Raw genomic sequence first — 18,169 nt, forward strand, 5'->3', positions numbered from 1 at the left:
TAGAATTTTCTCACTTTTTCATGTGCTAGAAAACTACATTCCCAGTAGTCCCCAAGACACATTTATTTATTATAGACGAAATATGGATTTTGGGGAGAATTGTGACATGGTTCTTCATTCATAGGAATATGAGGCCCCTGCAATGGATGATGGAAAGCTAGAGGTAGTGGCAATCTTTGGTTCTGTGCAGATGGCCATGTCTCGTCTCATCAACCTGCATCATCATCGAATTGCCCAGGTAAGCAAGGGTTGGATGAATACTAAGATGGAATAAGAGGGCTAGCTTCAATCCACAGATGTGAGATAATCCTAGCAATTACCCTGATTGTAAGAGTTCCTGGGTAGTGGGAGTAGGCAATCTATTAGGCAGTAAGGTAGTGACTGTTGTTAAAACCAAAAAGCTCACAGGGATAATATGATGCAAATTTTCTGCCAAGGCCTCTTCAAATACACATTCACACTGTGACCCAATGCCAGATTAACCCATAGCACTTCCCTCATTTTTCCCTTTTTCTCTCTCTTTCCTTTTCTAATAGTGCCATGAGGTGATGATAACTATTGATGGTGAAGATGGTGTCCCTGTGCAGGTGGATGGGGAAGCCTGGATTCAGAAACCAGGCCTTATCAAGATTAAATACAAGAATGCTGCCCAGATGTTGATGAGAGATCGGGTAAGAGAAAAGTTCTATTTAAGCTCCTACATTGCCTCATTCATAGCCATCACATTTCGAGCCAAGAAGAATTCCCCAAAGGGAGCTCTGCATGCCTCTTGCATCACGCACCTTGAATGACAGTTAGAAATACATACTTTTAGGTCTCACTGAACTGAATGGATAGGAGTGGCTCCTCAGAGCTTGCATTTGTAAACAAGCTCCTCAAGACATTTTTTAATATATAAAAAGACAGTTGCAAGACACTATTTCTCCTTCAACAAGGTTGTTCTCCACCCTACACTTCACAGAAAACTAAAGAGCTTTGGTGGTTTAGAAATATGCTCTTCCAACAACAGTTCCTGCATTGAATGTGTTCTCTTTGGGCTCCATAAGATTCCTTAACATATTGCATTTACAGATGTCATCCAGTTTTGCTAAAAAAATAAAAGCTACAATAATTGCAAAGATGTCATTATTGATCATTTATTCAGGACTTGGAGGCTATCTTTTAAATTGTGAACATAAAAATACCAATAGAGAGGGAGGGAATGCCCACCTAATAAAATTCCAACATTGTGATAGGCACATTGCCTGATATCATAGGTTCTCTCAAGAACCCTCTATAGAAGGCAAACTTATTTCCACATTGAGAGCTTAAATAACTTATCAATAGCTATACAACTAATACATGAAAAAAAGCAGGATTGAAAAATATATCCTATCATAACATATATACATCTGAAAAAGAATGGAGCACAAAAGATATCCCTCTGTCTTATCCGTCATTGTGTCCTCATAGACTCAGGAGCCAGTATACTAATAATAAAAAACTAAACTACCTTATACAGAAGATACATTGACTAAAAAGACAGGAAAATATATAAATAGGGACATAAGGGGACGGATAGGGATATATATATTCACTCCCCTTTTCTATCTATATCCCATATTACCTGCAAAATGCCATACTTATAGACAAATCTGTCACATGTCCTCATAGCTACAACAGTCATTACAATTTGCCAATGTCTTCATCTCTAGGGCTTTGAGAACTCAATGAAAACGTGGGAATCTAAGCATACTGATATCCAAGCTCTCCCACCACCCCATCTAGAATACCAGGAATTTCAGGAGATCCTCTCTGATGGGGAGTATGCCCAGATGCAGCACTTGGCTCGTCTTGCAGAAAACCTCATTAGCAGGTAAGAGGACTGGATATCAACAGGGCTAGGAAACCCAAAAATGGATAGGGAGAGACAGTCAGTTGATGTCTGTTGACTCCTGAGGAGCTTAGCTTCAGAAAGGAATCTCACTAAGTCTTTAAAATTAGGGCCCTGACAGTCCACGCAAGAGGGATTCTTTGAGGTTAACAATAAGCCAGTGTTCACACTACCCTTTAGAGCCAGAGGTGAATTTTAATTCCCTTCTGCTTTCAAAACCCAGTAGGAATAATATTTAATCTGGGCCAGCAAAATGGTTCGTGAAGTGAGGGCGTTTGTCAAGACTGGCCATCTAAGTTTGATCCTTAGGACCCCACATGGTAGAAGGAGAAAACCAACTCCCTGCAACTTGTTCTCTGACCTGCACGTGTGTGCGCACATGCACACACACACACACACACACACACACACACACACACACACACACACACATTGGCATGTGTGTGCACATACACAAAAATTTATGAATTAAATTGGTCTTGCTTGCTCTGAATTATTAGAAAGACCTCGAAGTTTCAGCAAGAGTCAGCTATGCTCCTCTATTTTAGTTTCTCACTCTATTCAATCTTCCAGTATCTAAGTCCAAGTTAAACAAACATGAACAAAGGTGAATACTTAAAGAATAGAAACATTTTCTAGCATTTTCTTCACTGGATACCTAGTGAAGAATGGAAATAGCAAGAGGGAATAAAGAGTTCAAATCCAGTATCAAAGGCTTTCGTTTCAATTCTTATCTTAATCTAGCAGCTCCTCACACCATAAGTCCACAGCAACAAACTCATCTGGTTTTGTTTTATTACAGACTTAATGACCTGAGCAAGGTCCACCAGCATGTGTCTGTGCTCATGGATTCTGTGAATGCCAGTGCTAACATACTGAATGATGTGTTCTATAGCCAAGACAGTGGCACTGAGGCGGGTGCAGCTTCCTGTACTCCCATTGAGGTAAGGAAAGTAATAAGCAAATGAAATTAAGGAGCTAAATTTTGAAGGAAAGGAGGTTGAAAGGAGGGGAAAACAAAAATTAAAGAAACTTATGCAAGTGATAGGGTAGAAAACTGATGGGTAGAATAGATAGTGGTTGGGGTTATAGATTCCTAATTAAAGTGTTTACCAAGCAAGCATGAGTAACTAACTGAATTTATACCCCAAGCATCCACATTAACAATCAGGCATGGCAACATGCATCTTCATCCCAATGCCTGACAGCAGAGACAGAAGGATTTCAAAGGCTCTCTACTCAGGCAGTGTAGCCAAATAAGTGGTTTCTAGATCCGGTGATAGACCCTGTCTCAAAAATGTGAGGTGGACAGCAATTGAGAATGAAACCTCACACTCATCTCTGGCATTTACAGGAACACACACACACACACACACACACACACACACACACACACACACACTCACACCTGTATGCATACATATGCACATGTGAATATTTACACACATATAACCACACAAAAATTGAAAAATAAAATAGCATGGATAGGAATTCAGGCATTTCTTAGATGTTACAAAGCCAAGGTGGCTGCTGGGGAAATGCCATGACAAAATTCATCATCCTGAGAAGCAGGTTTTTTTTTTTTCTTTTCTTTCTGGTAGCTAGCCACCACATCAGTCTCAGAGTGAAGCAGTTAATGAATGGAAAGAAACATAGTCTTTGACCTCCCTCATTCCAGTTGATTCATTGTATAATCATATAAGGTTACACCTGTCATTGAAACCAGAGGTCCAAGATTTTATTTCCCTCTTGACAGATCCAGATCAGACATTTAACATTAAATGTACGTTCCCATGCTAATATTCACTGCCATAAGATTTGAGTGTTGCTTTTAAAATGTAACTTTAGATTTGGAGATGTAGCTCAGTGACAAAGAATGGCCTTGGATATGATCTCTGACATAAATAAATAAATAAATAAATATATACATGCACACATTGACACAAATGTGCATACACATGTACATATGCCTCATGCATGCACACACAGGATAGAGAGGGAGGGAAGGACGAAGGGAAAGAGAGAGGAAGGGAAAGTGGGAGGGAGGGAGCTAGAGGAAGAGGAGAAAGAATTTCATTAGTAGGTATAAATACAATAGGATCAAGATGTTCAAATGTGAATTAACTTTATTTTAGGCCAGATCCTAGTTGAAGTACTCCAAAGGTCATGAGTTTCAAGAAGAGATATGTGTGGTTAGACTTCTACATATCATGGGAAAGGTAGTTTTAACCTAGGGACAAGTCTGATTTGCAAATTTCCTTCTGGTTTGCAAATTGCCTCTTTTCCTGTTACCCACTGTACCCAATCAATGATGCCAAAAGCTAACCTGTATTGTGCCTCTTTGCAGGGCACACCAATAGAGCTATGTTGTTTCCCGTTGACCATTGACAGCCGGTGTTGATTGGTTGGTGCCCATGCTGTGCCAGCTGTGGTGTATTTTTAATATTGCTTTCCCACCTACAGCGATGTCTACTAGTCTGTTTCTACCTTCCCATGGAGAAGCCAGCTGCATGCTTACTAACCAGTTCCTCTTCTTTCGTCTCCTCTCAGACTCTGAGCAGAAGTGACGCAGTAGATGTTACATTTAGTCTTAAAGGGCTCTATGATGACACCAAAGCTTTCCTGGATGAAAACTTGGTGAGTGCAGGGGGTTGGAGCATGGGAGGGAAAACATCTCTTTTAAATATGGCCATATTCTGCATTACAGGGTACTAGAGACGTGTGCTCATTGTAAGTTAGGTGCTTTCCTGATTATTTCAGTCATTCCAGTCACGATTGCTCTCATCCAGTGTTTGTTACCTGAATGTGTTACTGTATGTGTCATGCCAATCCATAGGGACTGCCGTATTTTGGATGAAAGTCTTTCTCTATTTGGTCAATGACTCCTGGGTCAAGACTAGGCCCGCCAGATACCGAGTATTCTTATTATACTTCATACAGCTACAAGTGAAAAGAGTGGGCTCCTCAGAGAGGAATTTGTAAATGCCACCTTCTCCATGGAGAAAGTAACAGGAAATACGGGGAAGTTTTGAGGGCTGTGAGCTCAGATAGAAATTAGCTATCTGTCATCTGTATTATCTCCCTAAGGCTGCCATGACTTTAAATAACAGAGTCTTACCATCTCATCATTCTGGAAACTCCAACATTTAGACCCAAACTGTCAACAGGTCCATGATCCCTCTAAAACCCCTAGGGGAAACTTGCTTTGCTTTTTCCTAGCTTCTGTTCATAGTTTCTAGCAATCTTTGTTGATCCTTATCTTATAAATGAATCACTCTCATCTTGTTTTTCATCCTCAATGTCTCTGTCCTTCATATGGCCACATTCTGCCAGGGCCATTGAAAGTAATGGATTAAGACCTGCCCTGTCTTGTATGACATCAAATTAACAGTGAATTACAAATGCAATGACTATAATTTCACCTCAGGGTACATTCTAAAGTACTGTGGATTAGGACTTTAAAACCTCTTTTGAGAGGAGCACAATTCACAACACTCACAGTGGAACTGTATCTCTTTTCATTCATTTCCCCTCTCTCCTAGATAGGAATTGAATCCCCTCCTCTACAGTCTGTTTAGAGGATTTGTATAAATAACAAAGTATTGTACCTTAAGTGCCTCGCAGTATCTGGTACATAATCTTGGCTAAAAAGATGGGCTTTTAAAGTACTATGTAGGGTGAACTATGACTTTGAGGACTACATTAGTTGCATGCTTCTCATAATGTAATGTCCATGCATGGGCACAAGGTTACTGTACTCTGAGAACACAACTGCTCATAATAATCCAATTTTGATGTTGTCCCCAAGGCTGGTATTGTGCTTGCTTTTGATCTAATTAAAGTTTAATTTGAAGAAGGGCTTCTGAGATAAAATCCCAAGAATACACACTGCCTCTTCATTTATATATCTAATTTCCACACTGCCTCAGAAGCAGAATGGCTAAAGCACTCAGACCACACCACTCCATCATCTGGGCCCCAATTCTGAACTCAATGTCATCTCAGTTCAGCCATCAGTAAATATGGGAAGTTGGCTTCTTGTTGCTTCTTAGGCTTTCTTGAAGCTCATAGCTTGAAAATTGGTTCATGTTAGGCAACAGCCCAACTTTGAACATATCCTACCATGAAGGGAGGCTTCCTTCCTATAGGACCTGTGAGACTGCACACATGTGTACACATCAAAATGAGGCTAGCAGGCACAAAACACATAAGAAGGACCATGCATCTCCAGAAAGGCTCACAGATATGAGATGGATACAAGTCATGTTTCTTTGGGGGATTATTCCTCTTATTGAGAAAGTATGGAAGTAAAAAACAAGAGTAGTTTTGGCAGGGGAGGTTGTATTGGGTTTTCATTATTTTAATGAATACCCAAGTCAATCAGCTTCCAAAGAGAAAGCTTTGGTCCCTTATGGGTCAGCTTATGACAAGGCAGCACATGGGGGTGGAAATCATGTAGTAGATTAAAGTTGCTCACCTCATGGCTAGAAATGAAAAGAAGTGTGACTAAGGACCTACTATCCCTCTCAAAGTCATGGCCATAGTGACCATAATACTTCTGACTGGGCTATACCTCTTAAATGTTCCACTACCTCCCAATAGCACCAGTCTGGGCCTTGGGAAGACATTCTAAGTAAACCATATAAGTGATATAGCTTTTCAAAAAAAATCTATTTAATAATAGTGACTCTATTTACTAATTCCCCCTTCTCTTATTTGGTATGTGTTTGGCACGTGCATCTAAATCATGCTGTACTATCTTAAGCTGTAAAGAAGGACAAATTATTTATTAGGGCTGATTTGTTTTCTTCTTGTATCATGTTCTGACTGGCTATAACCTCCCATCCCACTCCCTGCCCATTCAATTGTCACACATTTCTGGCACTAGCCTTTGCTACAGAAGTGTCCCGTATATAGAAAGAGACCACAGACATGCCAGACTGAAAGGAGAGTGCATGGTAGAGATGCACACACAGCAATCTAACCTAGACTCATCTCCTGAGTCCAGGTTAGATGCTGTGTGCCAACAAGAGCTGCATATATCAAGCTACTTCCATGTACCCATATTATTACCTGTTAGAATATAAATGGTTTCCTTGTACTTCTGAACTTGGAGATGGCCTTAAAGGAGCCAATTATAAGTCTCAGTATCTTGTGTGTGCTGGGAGGTCAGCAGTAACCACTTAGACTGGACAAGCCATCTGCAAACATGTTTCTTAATCATGGAGAACAAATAGCTAGAAACTACAGCACAACCTAGAGAGGCAGACCCTCTATCAGGAAGGGAAAAGTTGAGACAGACTTTCCCTAACCTTCTCACCTTGAATTACAAACTATCTTTTAAATTATTCCATCTATCATCTTGATACTTTATACATGCTTTGTGGAACCATATTGTACAAAAGGGAGGTTACTAAGTTAGACAGATTCTATTTAGCCCTGTAATCTATTTTTAAATAAATGTAATCTTTCAAATATTACATCTTGACCTTAGTTTCCCCTCTCTTCTCCCCCCCTCAGTCCCTTCTCCTTCCCCATCCACTCCTCTTACATTTCCCTTCAGAAAATGGCAGGCCTCCCAGGGATATCCACCAAACAATAGCCATGTAATCTCAAACACTAAACTTCTTTGATTATGCTTTCTCGTCTATGAAATGGGAATAATCATACCTTGTAAGATATTGTGAGGCTATTGGGGAGAGTAAGTGAAACTATGTATTCCAGTGCCTGATGTACACTGTATGCTTAGAACTTGGTGATAGCTCTCTTAGGAGGTTGCTGAAGTGGCTTCAGAAATTGCAAGTCAAGCATAGGACCCTTGTCGATATTAAGCTAAAGCGGATATTAAGCTAATTCACACTGGAGAAAAGACCTTCACTTGTGAAACTGAGTATGCCCAGTTCCAAAGGGACCCGGATATCTGACTATTTTGTGGATCATATTGTTGAAAATTGAGCTATCTAAAGCTAGTATTACTTTTGAGAAGTTAACAATCTGATTGTAGGCCAAATGAGCTACAGTTTGTCACTCTTATAGTCTCCTGGCCAAAATGAGCTACAGTATGCTATCTGTACTGTCTGTTGGTCACTAGCATGGACTCAGAGTGGAGTCTAAGGCAAATGCTAGGAAATGTATACTCACTGTTCTCCTTGTCTATGTCAGTTGAGAGATGCTATCGATAAGGCCTCACTACAAACTGCCCTGGATGCCATGAATATGGAACTGAGAAGGGTTTTGGCAATTGGCTGGTTGAGTCAAATCCTTTTTCCAGAGGTGGGTACCATGGGGAATGGGAATTTTCCCTTGGCGTAAGATCTGATAGTATGGGTTTGCACATGGGATGAGTATAATAGATGCTCAATTCAACCTTTAGCTTTGTCATTAATACAGCATCCTCTTCACCATGAATGGAAAGAATAAAGTAGCAAAAGTAGGTGACCATGGAAAAAATAATCAGAAAGAAGACCATTCTAAAGCAAGAAAGAATAAGAAAGATCTTGTTGTTCTCTAGGTTACTAACTCTCCCTGCTCAGTGTCTGCTGCCAGAACTAAACCATATCTGGTACATACCAGCATAGCCACACTGGTTGTTTGCAGACAGCTATTATAAATGGTGGATACCTAGGTTGTATTATGGTTAAATCTTCCAAACACCTCCTCTTCCTGCTGCTAACCTCCCAATTTCCTCTCCCAGCCAATATGTGGCATAAAAGGACAATCAAAGATTGTTATAGATAGAACATAGTTGCAGAGAAGCTGTCCATTTTGGACTACATTTCTAAGACTGGAAAATTCCATATTCACTCATAAACCATGTATGCCAAAGATGACCACCTATAGCAAAGCAAAGTAGTCCCTTTGTGATCTGACAGAGATTGTCTCAAAAACTTTCCACCATAAAAAAGTCATTTCAAATTTTAGAATCCCTGCCTGCTTCTTCATAGTTATTTTATGACTCCAAATGCCAGTTGTATGCATATGAGCAGTCATATAGGCATGTTTGGACTAGTGCAGGGGCAAGGTTACCATTTCAGAAGGAAAATCATATGCAAATTCATCTTAAAACAATGGTTCTCAACCCGAGGGTCAAGACCCCAAAGACCATTAGAAAATACAGATATTTACATTATGATTCATAAGAGTAGCAAAATTATAGTTACAAAGTAGCACCAAAATAATTTCATGATTGGGGTCAGCACAACACGAGGAACTGTATTAAAGGGTCACAGCATTAGGAAGGTTGAGAAGCACTAATTATCTTAAAAGGTTTACCAATCTTTGTGATTACATTACATTGCAAGGCCTTCATGTTTTTATCAGTAGTCCTCTGGGTTAGGACGATGTACCGTTAGACAATAAGCAAAGCAAATTCTCACTCTTTGCTCCATTACCTGCCTCAGCTATGTCCCGTTAAACTCCCGAGCTAAGCAAACTAGCTGAATATTTAGAGAAATGAGACAAAGTCAGCCTGTACCCTGGGCTCCTAACTTACTTGTGAGTCATCCTCACCTAAAACAAAAAAAACTCTTTTCTAAGTGTCAGTATTTCTGGAGAAGTAAAGCACTGAAGAAAGGAAGTAGATTGAAGATAAGCCAAGGAGATATTGCTCACGCTAAACACCCTTAACTTGATGATAGAAGATTCAGACCCACTTTTCTCGGGGAGAGCAGGACCAAGGTCAATTATTTTTGGGCTTTTCAAGGCTCTAACTGAGGGTAAGGTCCTGTGCTCTTTCTTAAAGTTGTTTATAAAAAGCAGTTCAGAAGGCCAGGGTATCCAGCTGGTAGCAGCACTAGCGAAGAAAGGGTACAATGGGAGTCAGTACAGGAAGAGGGGGAAGATAGGTTCAGACCCTTCCCCTGATACAAGAGATAGAAAGCATAACTAATCCTGAAAGGAAGATTACCCACAAACCTCATGTAATGTGTTTGGCTAGATTTCTTGACAATAAATCAACCTCAGTATTGTTTTGCTAAGAACAGGAGTAAGATTTAAGAATGCTTTGACAGAAACAAGGTATGAATTGGAGAATGAACTAGAATTACAGAGCCTGTGTTGTCTGCACAGCAGAGACTTACATTCAAAATTAGTAAGTTTGTTTGAAAATTCCTCGTGTTGCAGACAGAAAAAATGGGTAGCCTGTGAGGCACACTCTTCCCTATATGAGGATACTTGTCTGAGGGGACAAATAGGGGCTCTCACCTGGAGGTGTGAAAAATGGAATACATTTTTCTAATTCATAAAGAACTGCCATGTGAGCAACAGTGACCCCCCAACAATCCATGTGACCTCACATGAAATGTTTAATTGCTGAGCCTTTGCTTTTTTGGTTTTGTTTTTCCAACATACTTAAAAGAATGCCCAACTTTGTTTCCACTTCCTCCTCTCCTACCCCTACTTGCACAGCCTTCCCCTAACTCTGAGCCTTTGCTTTATTTCTGATGCAGGAATGATCTTAGCTATTTTTCCATGTTGTTTTGAGGCTTCTGTTAGGAACATTTATTGATATATCCAGAAAGGCACATGGCACAGAGTGGGCTCGATTTCCTTATTAAGATATATGACTAGTGAATAGGAGCAACTCTCCTACCCGAGCTGAGTAGATCCACCTGCTTTCTGTAGCCATCCTTGTCCATCACTTAAAAGAGCCTATATAAATCCTTTCAGAATGTCAAATAACTCACATTGTGACCTTACTCTTGCTGTGGTTTCCCAGGATCGCTCTTCTGACACTAGCAGTCTAAGTCGCAGGTTGAGAGTTAAATTCCCCAAGTTGGGAAGGAAGAAACGAGAAGGTGGAGGAAAGCCGAAATCAAGCCGATTCCCTGGTTTTCTTGGTAAGTCAATTCCACAGGCATAGAGGAAATGAACAACAGCTTGAATACCTCCAAGAGACCCGAAAGCACCCTCAGAAATGTTTGTAGGTGTGTTGGGAAGGGTGACTTCGGGAGGAAGCTAATAATAGTTGGGTGTGGTCCAACTGGTGTGATTCCTTAAGAAGCTGACATTTGGAAATCTCTGGTGTTTGAAAGCATTTTTGTAGACTCATAGTAGTTGCATAGATAATCGGGCTCTAAGAATTAATCCTATGTGTGTTCAGTTTGTATGGTCTCCAGTGGCTTCCCTCTTTGAGTCAGAGATAGTAGCTATACTATCTGTCTGCTGCTATTCTGCCCGATCTGGGGCTCACACATTTAAGCATCTAACAAAGTACTAACTTCATTATTTCTATACCTTTCTTTCTTTGGCTCTGAAGGCAAGTTCTGGCGTCGCAGAAATCGTGACAATGAAGCAAAAAGTGATGATTCTTCAACACCTTCAAGCTCTCGGCTGTAGTTCTTGAAAACTGGAAGGAGAACTCTCAACACAGAATTCTACTAATAACTCTCAAAACCTCCATAAAGACTGAACTCAATTACATCAGAACAAACATGAGCACCACCAAGAAAGACCCTCCAAATCCTTATACTAATATATTTCCCCTGGACTTAATCAGATCTCCTTAGAGGGTTACATTTTTCTCGTTGGCCAAAGATTCTTGTTCCGAGTTGTCTTATTCAGTTCTCCTTCTCTTTGTGTACCTTGAGCAACAACAGTGTTTATTGGGGATAGACTCTTTACAAATAGTCTGGGATCTATAAGAATTTATGGGAGTGCATCTCTTTAGGGAGTATTGGAATGGGTTTCTTTGTGTAGCAGAGAAACTGTTAACACCAAAGAATGAATGAGTAACTAGCTCTCAGAAAGATGAAGAGGGGGCAGGAATTCAGGGTTGGTTGTGTTTCTCCTCCAATCCCTGACAACTGCAACTTGAAATTTCAAAAGATGACTCCTAGTTGGCTCAAGAAGATGAGAATTATGTCCTGGAGGCTTATCCACTTGTCTATTACAGTGATCATGTGAATCTTTCCTTGTAGATATGAGTCTCTTCTCTCCCCTCTCCGCCCCTCCCCTGCCGTCCCCTTCCCTCTTCTCTTCCTCTCTTTCTTGCTAATCTTCCTTCTCATCCTGTTCCCCTTCCCTCGCCCCTTCTCTTCCTCTACTTCTGCTTCCTCCCCTCTCCCATAAACTCTTTTTGTTTTCCCATATGTACATGTATGTCTTTGCACATGTCCAGGTGGTGCTCTCGTGGCTGGGTGGGCCCACTGTTTGGAACTCACCCCTCATAGCAACCATACAGGCTCTTCTCTTTTTGCCTTGATCCTAGCCTGCATGTCTCCATGGAGTGCTTGCCTGCATTCTCGCTGGATTTTTTAACTAAATGTTTTGCCGCTGTGCTGCAGTATAGATTATATACAGAGACATAAAGATGTACATATATATACATATATATATATTTTTAAGAACTGAAAATACAACTCGACCTCTAAGTGACCCTCTAATTTATTGTGATAACCCAGGACTCCCTCCCCTTCCCTATTACCCCCACACACATACACAACTCTACCAACTGCCCTAGTTCTTGGTGGAGCTTCAAATCTTTTGGTGCATTTTTTAGTGTCTTAGAAGTAGCTGGAGTATACTTATAGCCCAGCTAATTCTGACATCCACTTAAAATACTGAGCCAGGCCACAGAAAGGGAACAAAACCACCAATGCCCTGCAGGAGGGGCCAAGCTGGCATGCTGCCATTTGCTCTGTTTCTCCTGGCTCTGTATCAGCAACTGCCTAAGCTTTCTTGTCCCCTTCCCCAGTAAAAAAGATTAAAGAGCTATACCCTTTAGATGTCTAATTAGGGCCTACCAACGTACTACAGCCTGTGCCCTTCCCCATAAGCTTAATCTGGTCCCGAAGCTATTGGATAGGCTCTTGGGCCACTCTTCAAATTAACTTTAAATCTCGTATCTTGCCTCCTTTTCCCCTGAGTATAAGTGGGGCTGTCAGGGTAACCAGAAAGAACATGGAACTGGGGAAATGGAAGCTAAAACCTCAGCTCCCCTCTGTTCTGCATCCAAGATTTTCATGAAAAACATTAGTCCTAAATTGTTCCAAATCTTCATTTGAATCTTTTTTTTTTTTTTAAAGTGTATAATCTCGGCCAGGTAAACCTAATGAAAGTCCAGTGCTCAGAGAATGTCTCTGTTCTGCCTCTCATCTCCACCCTCAAGTCATCCCTTTTTGAAAATGTCCCTTCCCACTTCTCAAGAAAAATCCAGAAAACTGCCCTCTTCTCACTGCTCAGCCTAACTTAGCGTGCTCAACTATCTGACTCAGTCCAATGGCTGGTTCACTGAGGTGCACAATCCAGACTACGATCACTGGTTCTCAATTTCCTAGAACTCCACCAGCCTAACCCACTTAAACCAGCTGCCTGTGTTCCACCTCTTCACGGGTGAGAAAAAGAGACTAACAATGGGGTAGTCCCCCAGTGTCTGATAGCTGTGCCAAACAAAACTGTCCTAGCTCTACAACTAGAGAAGAAACTCAATGGGAAAAGATGACAGAAACCATTTAGAACTTACATATCAGAATGTGTTCCTGCCAACAGTGTAGGTATTTAAAGGGAGTGTGTTGTTACGATATCTGGTTTTCTCTTTGATGGAGGAGGAGGTATCAGATGAAACCACCAAGGTCATTGTTCCTCCTTGGCCATAGAAACTAATGCCTGCACGCGCACACTCACATAGTTGGGAACCCTGTTGAGTTTTCCTAGAAGAATCTTTTTCCAAAATGGATCATTTATAAATAAGCAAACTTAAGGAAACAGAAGGAAATCCTGAGAAACAGTAGCCTTACCTTGGTAATGACTAAGCAGGGCTATGACTTGTAATTATTTTTATCGCAAATGATAGTCAACTGTAATTAGTACATCATCTCTGCTGCTTTTGCTGAAGTACTGTGGGTCTTTGTGTATTGTAATGCTGCTGTTGCTCTGTTGTACCATCTGAATTCCCACTCATTTCCCACCCTGTCCTCCCATCTGAGTCAGAATGATATTGAATGACATTTATAGGATGTGGATTAGAGCAAAACTGGTAAGCTAAGGAGCAAGTGTGGCTTGTTAAAATGGTCTGGATACCATCTGAATTGTTTAGTTACCAATTGTTCCCTGAAAGGGGAAGCTGGCATGCTAAGAATTCGTTCATACATCTACTTGGAAACAAAGCAAGAATGGATCTTTCTCTCTCTTCCTCCCTCTCCTCTCTTCCTCTTTCCCTTTCTTCCTCCCCTCCCTCTCTCCCTCCTTCCCTCCCCCTCTTTTTTGCCCACTCTCTAGTTTCCTTAGCCCCTAAGAACAAGGGCCCTTTTCAGGATTTCATTAACTCTTTGAGGTAACAGCTCAGGTGGTGGAACCAGACACCAAGTATCCACCACAGTTATGTACAGAAACCATTAAGAATCAAAGCTCCGGGGTTTGATTGTACCTTTGGTAGCACTGTCTGTAGAACTGATTGTCTAATTTCTGACCAGAAGTACACCAGGGAAGGAAAAATCCGAATAGAGTGAAGTTGCCACAAACCACTTCTGGCATCAATGCTGTAAGAGGCCAACAGCTATCCATTAAGGCCCTCTATTACGCCCAAAAGGGCAGGGGAAGAATAAAGAGGATATTCAATGTACTAAAAGTTGACCAGAAGAAGCAACTAGGAGTCAACATAATCTTCCCTTAGGACACAGTAGAATTTTAGTTGTATAACAGACAGAAACTAATACCAAAGAAATCAGACCCCATTCACACCTTTCCACTGAATAAGGGACCTTGATTGGCTATATGGTTTGTGGAGTTGCATTTGTCTGCTAATCTGTAATACATTGTTCTTTACTATTATGTGTTCTGTGTTTTTTGAGGCCCTGCAAATAAATAGCAGGGCTAGGACCTGGTCAGAGGAGGAATCTGGAATAGTCATGGAATAACAGAAAAAAAAAATTGCAGAAGGAAAAGATCCACAAAGTGTGCCTATTCCTTTAAGCCCTCCTCACAAAATGGAACACCAGTCCTCAAAATTAAGTAATTGCTTCTTAAAATATTTTAATAAATGGATAAATATCACCAATACCTATATCTCATCATTTCTTTCAATGGGGTAAGGGGAGCAGTTACATGAGTCTTGATGTGAGTTATTGGATTCAAGCTCAATAGACCACCTACAGGTACTAGTGTAAGGAAAGAGCAGGCAACAAAACACAAACCAAGACTGGCCCTTCAGGTTGATTATAGTACTAAAGGACCCCTGAAGCTGGTTGTAAAGCCTAGTTGCAAGTCAGGACATTTCTGTGGGGAAATACCTGCTACTAAAATTGCTCTAGAAGCAAGTTCCCCGAAGTAAACAGACAGATGTCAGTAAAATCTGTTAGTACAGGGAGGGCGAAGTAGTATACCCCAGACTGCTAAAAAGAAGACATCTTGAAAACATTTTAAAATGCAATGCTCTCATAAACACAAACAATAAATACTCCTTTCCCTTCCAAAAGAGTTTGAGGTTGGAAGGGTTATGTTCAAATCCAAACTTGGTTAGTTTTACTACTGAAAATAGTTTAAGGCCATTGAGAGGGTATAGTAGATAAAAGTGCTTGTTGCCAAGCCTGATACCTGAACTCAGTCCCTAGAACACATTTGACTCCCATATGTTGTCCTCTGACCGCACACATATGCTATGGGCATGTATATACACCCACAATGTAATAAAAAGAAAATGTTTTAATTTCTGCTGAATACATGGAGTCACCTTGGGAAATGTCCTTTCAAGTTTTTGTTCAGATATGTCCAAGAACAATTTAGGCTATTGCTGTTGCCTTTGCTTACCCCCATGCACTTCAGACACAGGGCTCAGGATGCAAGCTGGGTTTGGCCTGAAACCATCTTCCTTGAGGACTGGTTTTCACAGTACTAGGAAGTAATTTACAAACTGGAGTTAATGTTCCTACACAACTGTAATGCCTATGAACCACAAAAATGACCACAGCAAGCAATTCCTAATGGTGTATATTAGCTACTGTTATTGCTGTGAAGGGACACCATGACTAAGGCAACTGTTATAAAAGAAAAGAATTTAACTGAGGGCTTGCTTACCACTCCAAGGGGCACTCCATGATCATCATAGTGCAACTAGACAGGCACGGCACTGGAGAAGTACCTGAGACATTTACATCCAGATGAGCAAGCAAAGAGAGACATTGTACCTGGCATGGGTTTTGAAACCTCAAAGCCCACTCCCAGTGACACACGTCCTCCAACAAAGCCACAACTCATGATCCTTCTCAACAGTCCACCCACTAGGAACCAAGCATTCAAATACATGAACCTATTGGGGCCATGCTCATTCAAGCCACCACAGGAACAATAAGGCCTAATTGGACTTAATGACTATTCAACAGAAGGAAATTCATGCCTGGCACTATTTACCTAGGCCACCACTCATGGCTAGTGAGGCCATGGACTCTAGAAGAGAACCTACTATTGCCAATTTCCTAAACCAGTATAATTCCTAACTACATTCTAAATGTATGCCCTTATATCTACAGAAAAGTACAGCTCTCAACCCTCAGCAAAGAAGCATTTCTTTGAAGCAGATACCATTACAGAAAGCCACAACAGGTCAAAATTCAGAGAACTGACTATGGTGTGCCCCAAGTGATACTTTTACAACATAACCTCTATACCTAATGCTCAGGGAACATTGTAGAAATTGGGCATGGGAGACTGTAAGAGATACAAGGCTAAGAAGTAGTCTGCTGCAGGATTTTATCCTTTAGATATGGCATAGCAACATCCATGAAATCCAACAACATGGCTGCCTAAACAAGATCTGAACAATAATAACACCACACACATCAACATGGATGGGGAAATCTCACAGGGCCCCATCTCTAGATGACTTCTGAGAAAGAAAACTAATTTTTCCCAGAGATGAGACCCCTTGTTTGCCATTCAATAAAGTATATACATACATATGCATACAAGACATATGCATATAAATCATACATATAAAGCAACACTAAACAAATTCAACATGTTCCATTTATGTACACACGCACATGCACAAACCATATATATGTATATATGACAATAATTAAAGATCTGTCATCAATTATATTTTAATTAAATAAAATTATTCTAATCTAATTTTATATTTTCATTATTTAAAACAATTTTTAAATTTAAATATATTTTTTATCACATTCATTCCCTCTTCCAAATTTGTCCAGATCCTCTCCTTCATCCTTATGCACCCAACTTTAAGTTCTTTCTCAAAAAATAACCCAAGAACTCAATACAACAACAAAATACCCAAATATTAGAAAATACAATACAATTTCACCCAAAAACAAGGAAGACAAAACTGTACCCAAATAATTAGGCTCACCAAAATAACTGTGTGTTATATGTTGGTCAACATGAGATCTGCCCTGGAGTGGTTGATAGATCTAGTGTTATCCCATTGGAGAAAACTGATCTCAGATTCTCCCAGCAGGTATAAGTGACAGTTTAGTTGTTAACCTTTACCCTAGTGGCTAAGTTTACATTCATCCATTTCATTTTATATGTATGTATGTATGTATGTATGTATGTTAATATAAAACAAAAATATCAATCTAAGTTGGACAAAGAAACATAAGAAAAGCCCAAGAGAAGGCTTAAGAATGAGAGACCCCTAGATGCCCCTCAACCAAAGAATGGATACAGAAAATGTAGTAATTTACACAATGGAGTACTACTCAGCAGAAAATAAAACAAACAAATAAAAACAAAAAACAATGGAATCTTGAAATTCACAGGCAAATGAATGGAACTAGAAGAAATCTTTCTAAATGAGGTAACCCAGTCACAGAAATACAAATGTGTTATGTCCTCAGTCATATACAGATATTCGACATAGAGCAAAGCTTTACTAGATTACAATCCACACCTCTAGAGAAGCTAGGAAACAAGGAGGACCATAAGAGAGACATACATCATCCCTTGGTGAAGAAGAAAGGGACAAGATCCCCTGAACAAACGGGGAACATGGGGGAGGAGGAGAGAGAGGAAAAAGAGGAGGGCGAGAAAAACATGAGGGATCAGGAAGATTGAGTGGGGAGATGAATAGAGGAGAACAAGAAAAGAGACACATCAATAGAGCCATTATTGGTTTAAAGAGAAATCTTGCACTAGGAAATGGTACAGGGATCCACAAGGATGACCCCAACTAGAAATCTAAGCAATAGTGGAGAGGCTACCTTAAATGCCCTTCTCCTATAATGAAAATGATTACTCCTTTAATTGCCATCCTAGAGTCTTCATCCAGTAGCTGATGAAAATGGGAGAGATCTACAGCTAAGCACTGAGACAAACTCCTGGAATCCAATTTCAGAGATG

At 40.4% G+C, this 18,169-nt stretch overlaps 1 protein-coding gene across 1 annotated transcript in view; it reads left to right on the forward strand.

The window, feature by feature from the left end:
- The window catches only part of Dgkk (diacylglycerol kinase kappa), a 113,055-nt gene extending 101,332 nt beyond the window's left edge, over window positions 1-11,723 (forward strand). Inside the window, exons 21-28 of the mRNA XM_051178515.1 lie at window positions 125-238; window positions 537-671; window positions 1,695-1,855; window positions 2,676-2,817; window positions 4,424-4,510; window positions 8,036-8,146; window positions 10,590-10,710; window positions 11,130-11,723. Coding sequence (XP_051034472.1) covers window positions 125-238; window positions 537-671; window positions 1,695-1,855; window positions 2,676-2,817; window positions 4,424-4,510; window positions 8,036-8,146; window positions 10,590-10,710; window positions 11,130-11,209 — 951 coding nt within the window. The 3' untranslated portion in view covers window positions 11,210-11,723. The remainder of the gene's footprint in view (window positions 1-124; window positions 239-536; window positions 672-1,694; window positions 1,856-2,675; window positions 2,818-4,423; window positions 4,511-8,035; window positions 8,147-10,589; window positions 10,711-11,129) is intronic.
- Window positions 11,724-18,169: the final 6,446 nt, after the last annotated feature.

This window comes from Phodopus roborovskii, unplaced genomic scaffold (assembly GCF_943737965.1).
Source record: "Phodopus roborovskii unplaced genomic scaffold, PHOROB, whole genome shotgun sequence".
Classification (NCBI taxonomy): domain Eukaryota; kingdom Metazoa; phylum Chordata; class Mammalia; order Rodentia; family Cricetidae; genus Phodopus; species Phodopus roborovskii.